At 42.6% G+C, this 10,463-nt stretch overlaps 1 protein-coding gene across 4 annotated transcripts in view; it reads right to left on the minus strand.

Moving 5' to 3' along the window:
- Nucleotides 1-1,390: 1,390 nt before the first annotated feature.
- The window catches only part of ZC4H2 (zinc finger C4H2-type containing), a 61,039-nt gene continuing 51,966 nt past the window's right edge, over nucleotides 1,391-10,463 (minus strand). For 3 of the 4 annotated variants that reach the window (XM_035010042.1, XM_035009957.1, XM_035010189.1), the window contains 4 exons: nucleotides 6,708-6,879; nucleotides 4,996-5,168; nucleotides 3,955-4,117; nucleotides 1,391-2,843 (listed from right to left, as the gene is read on the minus strand). In XM_035010042.1, coding sequence (XP_034865933.1) covers nucleotides 2,730-2,843; nucleotides 3,955-4,117; nucleotides 4,996-5,168; nucleotides 6,708-6,879 — 622 coding nt within the window. In that variant the 3' untranslated portion in view covers nucleotides 1,391-2,729. Of the gene's footprint in view, nucleotides 2,844-3,954; nucleotides 4,118-4,995; nucleotides 5,169-6,707; nucleotides 6,880-9,910; nucleotides 9,963-10,463 lie in introns of those variants that run through there. The other variant, XM_035010113.1, reaches the window with a different exon arrangement.

Raw genomic sequence — 10,463 nt, forward strand, 5'->3', positions numbered from 1 at the left:
ACACCACATGGAATATAAATAAGCTATTCCCAGCAAATCTTGTACAAATTGCAGGTCATGAGCAAATAAATTGTTGTTTTAAGCCACTAAGTTTTGGGGTGGTTTGTTTCACAACAATAGATAAATGAACCAAAGAAACTAAATGAGGTAGTAGCACTCCACCCAGTGGTTAGCAGGTGTAGGTGCTCAACACATGATTGTTCCTTCCCATTCAGGAGTGTCTCTGGGAAATGGCTGATCTAGTTAGTGGTGCTACAATTGATGTTTAGAATTGACGAATCTGACCTCCAGTGTGCAAGGATGCAGAGCAATAACCACTCCTCATATACTTACAGGGACCTACTGAGGCCTATACAGGTTAAGATATACCCCAAGTCACACAGCTGAGTGTCCTCCCTTTGCCCACAATGAGCCTGGGCCACCTGAAAAGCAGGCTTGTAGATGAACAAAGTCTGGGGTGATGAAGTAATATCAGGTAAGAAAAATAGTATTTCTTTGACCAGTCATTCAATCTACTTGAAGGAAATTAACACTTATTGAGTGCTTAACTATGTACCTAGCATTGCTTAAAATAGCCTCAGAAGAGGGTATTATTATTTTCCCCATTTTCCAGATGAGGACACTGAGGCACAGAGGCATTTTTGTGAGCTATTGGGTTACTGGGAAGCACTGGGACTATTTAATGTACAGGATGTTAATTAGGGAGGTCTTGGGATTAACACCTGTAGAGGAGAAGCATTAGAGGAGGCAGGGTTGAGCAGAGGGTGCTGATGAACCGCAATGCAGTCTTAATGGAAACCTCAGTCCACCCTATAGAGAGCTCTGAAACTAGGATGGTCTTTCACTGTTGTTCCCTATAGTATTTCTATAGGGAACTAGGCCTTTGTATTCCTGCATCAGTCACTGGATTCCTAGTCCCTAATTTCTAGTTTAGAGTTACTTCAACTACTCCATCATCAAACCATCCCAAAAGGGAGAAAGGTTTAAAGAAAAAAAAAAATGATCGTAGAGAAAAGTAGAAAAAAATGGGCTCAAGAACCAAATCTGGATTCAAATCTTGAAATTTCTCTTACCAGTTATTTAACTCTGGGAAAGTTAATTTCTCTGAGCTTTGTTTTACCTTTTTGGAAAATGTAATAAAAATACTTAGCTTGAAAGATTGTTTTGAAAATCAAATACAATCATGTACATAAAGCATCCTGCAGAGACCTGGCACAGAGTAATTACTGAATAAATGGCAATTATAATAATAATAAATTACTGTGCACTGGTATGTTTGGTTTCCTCATTTGTAGGGTTGAGTGAATAAAAGTGAAGAGCTACCCAGAAGGGGAAAAATCACTATATCTTTTCTATTACTTGGTACTTATAGGCACTCATCAGCATTCACTCCAATGAACAAATGTTTATTTAAAAGAATTTGTACAGACATAACACTCTCACTTTCAAAGAGCAGAGGAACTTTTTATATTATGAATAAAAAACACTGTGGCAAATTAAAACTACAGTTAAGAAAAGAAAGGAAAATATCCCCTTTCCCAACCAGGGACTGAGACTTGGATCTAAAGCCAACCCCCATCTCTGTCCTTTAAGTCTAAGAGTGACTTGACTAGAGATCTGATTTTGGTAGAGAGGAGAACTGTAGGGCCTGGGGAGTCCAGTGCCTTTTCTTCTGTAAGGGAAGGCCATCAACAGAATCTATAGGAAAGGGGGTGGCCAGCAGCTGACCTGAGCTGAGGCTACCTTATAGAAGAGGGTGGACCCAAGAGAGGGAGAGATGAATGGAGGGGAAGTCCCACACTCTTACATATGTAAAATGGTTGGCATTCACTTGACTCTCAACTCACGCCTCTAACTCCTAAGATATATCATTGAGTAAGTGCCAGAATAATGGTTTTGAACAAAAATGGTTTTGGACACTTGGCAACACAGATGTCAGCCTGGGGCTCCTCTCATCCTAAGGTAGCCCCTACAGTAGAGCCCAATGATTTAGGCAGCAAGTTATTTAGGATTTGTGGAGTGGATGTGGGTCTCTGATTTCACTGTGGGGAACTTCTGCCACTGATTTGAAAAATGAGAGTTATGGCGATCTCAGGATCTCTAGACACACAACCTGTACCTGAGAACTTTAGCATATCTGGGAGACTGGCATGGGAGTGAACTCCATAACAGCCAGGCCTCCCAAATGAAGATGAAAAGGTGGGCTTGTCCAACTTACCTCTGGCCCTTGCTTAGATGAGATGAAATGAAGGGGCACATGGGGAAGATATATACACCAAGTTTACTGGAAAGTCCAGCAAGAAGACTGTTGTCCCTTCAGAGCCTAAGGCAAAAGTACAGAGAAGGGGCACACTGGAGCCTTCACCTGAAACAAGGGCCTCCTCCAGCCCTCAGCCCTTAGGCCCCAGGCATCAGACACAAGAGGCAGAGAATCACATCTGGGCCTTGTGCCCTTCCTTCAGCTTCCAACAAGGGCAGGGGTTGAAATATGAGTGGGAGAGAAGGGATCATCAGATACACTGTCATTAGCACCTGAACCATATCTCTTCTTAAGTCAGAAACCCCAAGAGAAGAAAGAAATAAGAGCAAAGTGAGAGGGGTTGTGCTTCCATCACATTAAATAGGAAATTCAGTAGAGGTGGGGTAGGGTGGTTTCAAATCAGGACATTAATCACTCTGGCCAAGGGGAGAGGTTATGAGTAGCAGAGCTCCATGGGTTCTCCATCTCTTCATTCATCCTGCTTCCGTTTTGGCTTTTTGGGGTTCCGGGACCGACTCTTGGCTTTGCACAGAGGGCATATAGGTGCATTCCGATGAATTTGCTGATGACATGACAAGCAGGCCTGGTGGGAGGACACAGGACAAAGAAAGTTAGTGATCAGATTCTTCTAGCCTATGGTTCAGCCTTCTGATCCCCAAGGGTCCAGAAAGCAATTGTGATTTCCCAACAGGAAGAGGTTACTAGTACTTCTCAACAAGTAGAGAGATCAGTGCCAGATGTAAGGGAAGTAAAGGCTATAAGGGGATGAGGGTCAAAGAGGGTTATTGAGGAAAAATATCCAGAATTTGGAAATAAGGCAAAATGAGAATTGCATATCATTTTAACATTATATTGGAGCATAGTCCAACAGGCTCTATTAAGGATTATTTAATTCTTTAGGATAGGTATCAGTAAACGTTCTCTACAAATGCCAAAAGAGTAAATATTTTAGACTTTTCAGGTTACATGATGTTAGTTGCAACTACTCAAATATAATTGTTCTACATGAAAGAAGTTACAGATAATACATAAACAAAAAAGCATGTGTGTTTACCAGTAAAACTTTATTTACAAGCAAGTCAGACATGGCCTGTGGGTTCTAGTTTGCTGACCCCTGCTCTAGGAGAATGTCCCTTTGTTTGACTATTTACTATTGATTAGGGCCCAAACTGTTATTTATGCTAATCAGCTACAAATGGTTGTTACCCAGTAGAGATGCAGATGATTTCTGTTCCAAGGAAAAGATAATCACAAAGGTTACAGTTTATTGCCCTGTAGGACATCAATCAGTTCTGTATTTAATTTTGCAAACTTATTTCAGCATTCCTTTCCTTTTCTTACTATATAGTTATCTGTTTCTCAAATGCTTTTGGAACCAGTTTTGTAATCCTGCTGACTCCCTCATTAACAACACATGCTCACTATATATTTGCACATGTCTTGTTTCTAACTTTTTAAAATTATGCTTTAGCAGAATCTGCCAACCTTCCTGCATTGTAGCCCCTCGGGGAATATAAAACAATAAAATCAGCTGGTCTGCTATAGCACATATACACCAACCCTTCCTCTGTGTCCCAAACAAAGTCTGTTTTAGAAAGGCACAAATAGGTAACTACAAAGCCCCAGTCCTAGCCTTCCATGGGGCTGCTTGAAGATACCTTGCTTCCTCCACAACCCCTACCCAGCTCACTTACCTTCATAGGTGGGGGCTGCTGCCTAAAGGTGGCTGTCTGCCGAGTGTCCTGCTTTCTAGCCACTTGGAGTTGCTGGGCAGCAGCAGCGGCAGCGGCCAGAGACTCAGGGATGGGGGGCTCCTGAGGCTCCGTCTGCCACTCTGCTTTCTGCTTCTCAAAGTAACTTTGGAGATGAAAGACATTAGCTGGATCATTCTGAAAGCAAGGAGAACCTTGCCCCTCTTAAAGACTCCATGACACAGGACCAAAGGGGTTGAGCTGTGGCTCACTATAGAAAGTTCCTGTACCCTCCCCAGCACAAGGTTCTTCTCCTTGGGTACCTGGGCCACTGTCTGCTGGGAAGGGTAATCCTCCTCCTCCTTGGCTCTGACACACCCAGAAAATCAAGACTCCCAGGGCTAGCAAAGTCCTTAAAGGGCATTTGCCTGCTGTTCCTCCCATGTACCCTTGCAATATTCCCATTAAGTGTCCTCAGGCCTCTGTTGACATACTTCTAGGAATATGAAGCTCACCACTTCCACAGGCAACCTGCTCTACTTTAAGGAAGTGTGCTTCCTTCTACTGAACTGAACTCTCTCTGTAAGGTGAGTGTAGTTCTTAATTCTGGGTCTTAAGATGAAGTTCCAGGCTAGCCCCTGGAGACCATGAAAGCCCAGCCTTCTATGTTTTCAAAGGTTTCTAGACACCCCTGCTAGATCTTGACTTGGGAAGTGACCTCTTAAGAGTCACACACACACACACACACACACACACACACACACATACACACACACACACATGGTCATAGACACAGTCTTATGTTATCAAAATTGCACAGAGAATTTTAAAAACTAGCTGGTAATACTAGTCTAACCATCCTTATTTTGATACACAGAGACTTGCCCAAAGTCATACAATGAGTCAGTTACTGACAGGCCTGAAGCTAGGACTGGGTACTATGACTTTTAAACCAGGCTTTATGTGTGTGTATGCGCCTCTGTATGTGTGTGTGTGTTGTGTGTGTTGTGTGTATGTTGCAGGGACAGGGAATAGGCAGCTTACTCCAAGGAGAGCTTCTCCTCCTCTTCACATAGGTCAGGGAGCCTCTGCAGGCCTAGAGTCATACGTAGGGCATCCACATGTTCCTTCAGTGGCTTATACTCATCATGTAGCCGCCGAGTAGACTCTAGCAACTTATTTAAGTCATTCTCAGATTGTTTGATGGTGTTTTCCATCTGGAACACAGAGTGAGGTAGGTACAGAGAAGACACCATCATTCTCTGCAAAGCTAAGTGGATAAAATAACCCAGGCTCCAGATCCAGACCAATCTATGGCCAAGTCCTCATGTATTCTATGTGACTCTTGTCAAGCCTCAGTTTTTTTTTTCATCTTTATGATGGTGATAATAGTTCCTACCTCATATAATCTTATGAATTTTCAGTGATTGAATTCATATAAAGCTCTCAGTACAAGGGCTACCACAGAGAAAAGGTTCAATAAATGGTAGTTATTATTCAAATATAGCACCTTAAAGCTAGAATGGCCCTTAGAATTCATTTAGTCCACCCCACCATTTTACAGATCAGAGAATTGAGACTCAGAAAGAAGAAACTTAAGAAACTTCCCCAGAGAAATACTTCTTAGGGGCAAAGCATAGACAAAGACTCGGGGATTAAGCTTCCAAGGCTGGTGGCTTTTCTCTTAGATCAGTGGTTTTCAAAATGTAGTCACCAGATCAGCATCATTAGCATCACCCGGAAACTCATTAGGAATGCAAATTCTCAGGCATGGCCCCAGACATATAAAAATCAGAAATTCTGGTGTAGAGTCCAATAATCTGTTTTAAGAACCTCTTCAGGTGACTTTTATTCAAGTTTAAGTTAGACATCCACTGGCTTAGATTCTCAGTCCCTCTGTGGCTAATATTTTGTTATTTGTATTGGCTTTGTATCCTTTGTTAGCTGGCAGCAGCTCATGAAACCCTGGAATCCTGTGATCTTGTGACACAGAAAATACCAAGTACCTACTGTCTAAATCACATTCCTATTTCTTTTAAGATCCTAGGCTTTGCAATATCAGGAAATAAGTATTGTCATGGAAATGAGTTTCCCAAAAATAGAAACAACTCCTTCAAATGTAATTTTTTAAAAAATGTTTCTCATTGTCCTAGGCTCTAAGGATTGAAAGGACTTTGTAAGTCAGCACCTCCAACTTTCCTCCTGGTGCATCAATACTGCAGCCCAGACAGGTGATCATTCAGGCTCTCCTTGAATAACTCCAAAAATTGGGAAACTTATCAACTTAGCAGGCAGTTCATTTACCCTGTTCCAAGTATCTCCAAAAGAGAGACTCTATAAAGGGAGCTACACTTTAGTAGACTGGCAGGGATCGTTTAGCCTACTTGGAAGTTTTAGAGCCCTTTGAGCTAGACCCCAGAGGCAGCTGTCTGCTCTGCTTTACCCCAAGGCTAGCTCTCAACTCCCAGACTCCCAGGATGAGAGCACATCAGTGCTCTGAGGTGACTGAATCCCTGTCATAGTAAAGAGAGAGAAAATGAGGCCCAGGAGAAAAAGGGACTTGTCCGGTGATATATAGTCAATCAGTGACAGTACCAGAGCTAGATCTCAGAACTCTTGGATTCTTCCATTCCACCACAGCCTGATGCTTACTTCCCCAAGTTGGCCACAGCCACATCTCAAGAGAGGCCACAGTACTCACTACTGTCTAGTCTTCAAAGGGCCCATAGGTAGGCTTTGGGAAGCCAGCCACGTACCACATTGATATCAGCATGGATCAGTCGGAGTTCCTCCACATGGGCCATCTTCTCCTGTAGCAGCAGGTCCATCTCCTGCTTGTATTCCTTCAGGTGCCTCTCCTCTGATTCAAGGGCCTCAAACTCAGCTTTCAAACGTGCCTTGATCTTTTCCATCTGCATGGTCTTGTTCCTACAATTACCGAAAAGCAAGAAACAGACCAGCAGGAAAAGGGAGGGAAATGGGAATGAAGTAGAGATTTAGGCTCTGAGCCAAGGTTATTTTTCTAAGCCATCTTTCTAAGCTTTTCTTTCTCCAGGCAGATCCAACCTGAAGCCATCCCCCCAAAAGTAGAAGATCCTTTATTCTAAGACTGAAGCTCAGTGGATATCAAAAGGGGATAATTTTATTTCCTTATGGGACATTTGCAGACGTGGAGGTTTTTGCTATTAGACTGATTCAAGAGAGAGCACGACTGGTATGTAGTGGACATGGGTCAGAGATGCTAAATAGCCTCTCAATGCACAGGAAAGTCCCACACCACAAATAATTCCCACCCAAGATGCCAACCATGACCTTTGATAAACTCTTAAAGGAGCACTGTCCATTAAATTTTCTACAATGATGGAAATTTTCTATACCTATACTTTCCCATACACTAGGCACATGTAGCTACTGGGTAGTTGAAATGTGGCTAGTGCAGCTGAAGAACTGAATTTTGATTTTTAAAAAAATTTAATTAATTTAACTTTAAACCATCACATGTGGTTAATTGGACAGCACAACTCTACAGGGTCCACTCCTTGGTTCCAGAAGAGGAAGAGTAATGGAAGAACTATAGCTTATTTCTTTTCCTAAAAAATAAAACCTGCATCTGGCTGTTAAATCCTAGTTGTATACTCTCTGGTTCAGTAATCTCACACCTGTGAATTTATTCTAAGGACATAATTAAGGGAAACAAAAAGTTAACACACAGGAATGTTCATTCTGGACTATGAGCAAAATTGCAATATTTAGGAAGCCATTAAAAGGAATCACTATGAAGACTTGTGACATGGAAAATGTTGAAGATATGATACTCAATGAAAAAGTATATACCCTTAGGTTGCATTTTTCAAAATATATATGCACAAAATATACTGGCACAGTTTCAAAGACTTTTAAGACCATTTGAAGCCTGCCTAAATGAAAGAGCCACAAAGCTTTGGAAGGAGGCCCCTCTAGAGCACATTGTTGTCCTCCCACTGGCTTTCTGTACTCTCTGGTTTTCAGGTACTGCCTAGCTGTTACCCATCACTCAGATTTGGCATTTCTTTTCTTCTGCATCAGTATCTGGCTTTCACCTTTGCTCCAGCCCATCCCATGGGTGCTCTTGCTCTACACCCTAGACCCTGGTCTCACTTTAGCCTGTTTCTGTCTTTAGTCTCTCTCTCCTCTGGCTCCTGCCTTAAGAGGTGACCCTCAGTGGCACAGAACCACGAAGAGAATTGTGTTAGGTAGATAGGACAATGGGAGAGATTTTTCTTCCTTTATTCAAAACCTCTTTTCATGTTATTATATTGTTACCTTAGAAAAGGGTAAAAACGATGGGTGTTATTACCCCATTTGTAAAAAAAAAAAAAAAAAAAAAAGAAATTGAGATTCTGGGTAGTAACTTGCCCAAGACCACAGAACTAGTAAATGGGATGTTGGCATTTGAATGCAGGGCTCTCTAATACTACCCACTATTCCACACTGCCTGAGTGGGGTTGCCCAGACTAAAGAGCATAAACATATTGAGGGTTCTTGGTATACCTATTCAACTGTCTTGCAGAGGATGAAACTGACTTGTATTGGCCAATTATTTAAAGCCCCTCCTATCTAGACTTCCATTTTCCTCTTCTAGATTACATGCAGAGCAATCTGAACTTTACCTATCCTTATCCCAATTTACAGATGAGAAACTAATAAGATTCAAAGTGATACAGTATATCACACTAAGTCACAGAGCCAGTTTGTGGCAGTGCTCACCCTACAACCCATTTCTGTATTAAGCAGAGCAATATTACTAAAGGAACACAAGTTTAGATTCAGACCTGGGTATAAATCTGGGTTCTGCCCTTGACTGGCTATTTGTTTTTGGACAATAATAATAACAGCTGTTATACAAAACTGATGAATTATTGTACACTGCATCTGAAACTCATGATATACTATATGTTGGCTAACTGAATTTAAATTTAAAAAAAAAAGAAAAAAGGGGAGGCAAGATGGCAGCAGAGTAGGGGACCTCATTTCATCTGGTCCCTTACATTTAGCTGGATATCTATGAAAACATTCTGAACATACACAAATTCAGCCTGAGATGTAAGAAGATATATCAGGAACTCTACAAGCAGAAAAATGACTGCTTTTTGCAAGGTAGGAAGTAAAAAGCCATGAATCTTTGGGAAATATTGGAAGATAAAGGGACAGGAGAGGGAGCCTCCATAAGCTGGCTACTGGAAAGTGATATAACACCAGAGCACAAAATCAGAACCCTTAGAAATCTGCTCCAGTGAGAGACATCCTTTTCTGAAAGAGGCACAGGGGATGAAAAGAGCAGAATTCTAGGTGCATCATTGTGGTCTCAGGCTCCCAGGAGACACAGAAAAATGGGGGTGCCTGATCCAATAGAGTGCCCAAGCAGTGGAGTGGGGAAACTGGTGATGGTCAGTGAGCCCAGGAAGGACTCCCAGCTCCAGTGGCTATAAACTGCAAGCCAGGTGAGTAGGGAGACTGCTGTCTTCCTGAGCACCCTGAAAAGGACTGGAATGTGTGGGCCATTTAACATCCCCTGGGAGTGACGAAATGGCTGAGCCCATGACTGAGCAACAACTCTCAGGGTGGTGGTGGCCCCAGAAAGAACAGTAGGATGGCACCCAGCCGTGACCTGGGAACAGTGGAGCAGGGTGCACAGGCGAACCCATAACAGCTCACAGTTGCAAAGGCACAAAGCGAAGTGTCATTTGTGGGCCCCAGGGAGTCCTCCTGGGAGAATTGCAGTGGGGGCAAACCATGAGAGTCTGCGAGTTTGGTGAACACAGAAGTGGAGATGGTTTGACCTGGAGGGTTTACTGAAGAAGGGGGACCACAATCTTGCAGCTCTGGGCCAGAGATCCCAGCACAGCTATTTTTGCTTTGACCCTCTGAAAAGGTGCAGAATGCCACCAGGGAACAAAAGCCACATAGAGGACCGGCTAACCTTAAGCCCATTCCCCTGACAAGGGGTGGGGCAACTCCACCCAGGCAAGACACCTGACAGGCAAAACAGCAGGTCTCTCACCTAGAAGACAGACTGGAAGAACAGGTGAATGACAAGCTTATATATATCACAGGACTGTAAAACTCCAGAGCCAAAGGAAAACAATATATATTGATCTCCAGGTGTTTCCTCCTGAATCGTTTATCCTTCAGTCTAAAATTTTACATTTCTTTTTTTTTATCTTTTTCCCATTGCGACTATATTCTTATTTCACCAACTTACGCTTTTATGTTTTTATTTTTTAAAAGACTTTATTCACTTGCTTGACACAGACAGAGAGAGAGAGAGACAGAGGGAGGGAAAGAGTACAAGCAGAGGGAGTAGCAGAGGGGGAGGGAGAAGCAGGCTCTCCACTGAGCAGGAAGCCCAATGTGGGGCTAGATACCAGGACCCTGGGATCATGACCTGAGCCAAAGGCAGATGCTTAACCAACTGAGCCACCCAGGCACCCCCCAAGTATTTCAGTTTTTTAATGATAAAATGGTATTTTTTT

Source organism: Mirounga leonina, unplaced genomic scaffold, assembly GCF_011800145.1.
Source record: "Mirounga leonina isolate KUSES-001 unplaced genomic scaffold, KU_Mleo_1.0 Mir_101283, whole genome shotgun sequence".
In the NCBI taxonomy this organism is placed as follows: domain Eukaryota; kingdom Metazoa; phylum Chordata; class Mammalia; order Carnivora; family Phocidae; genus Mirounga; species Mirounga leonina.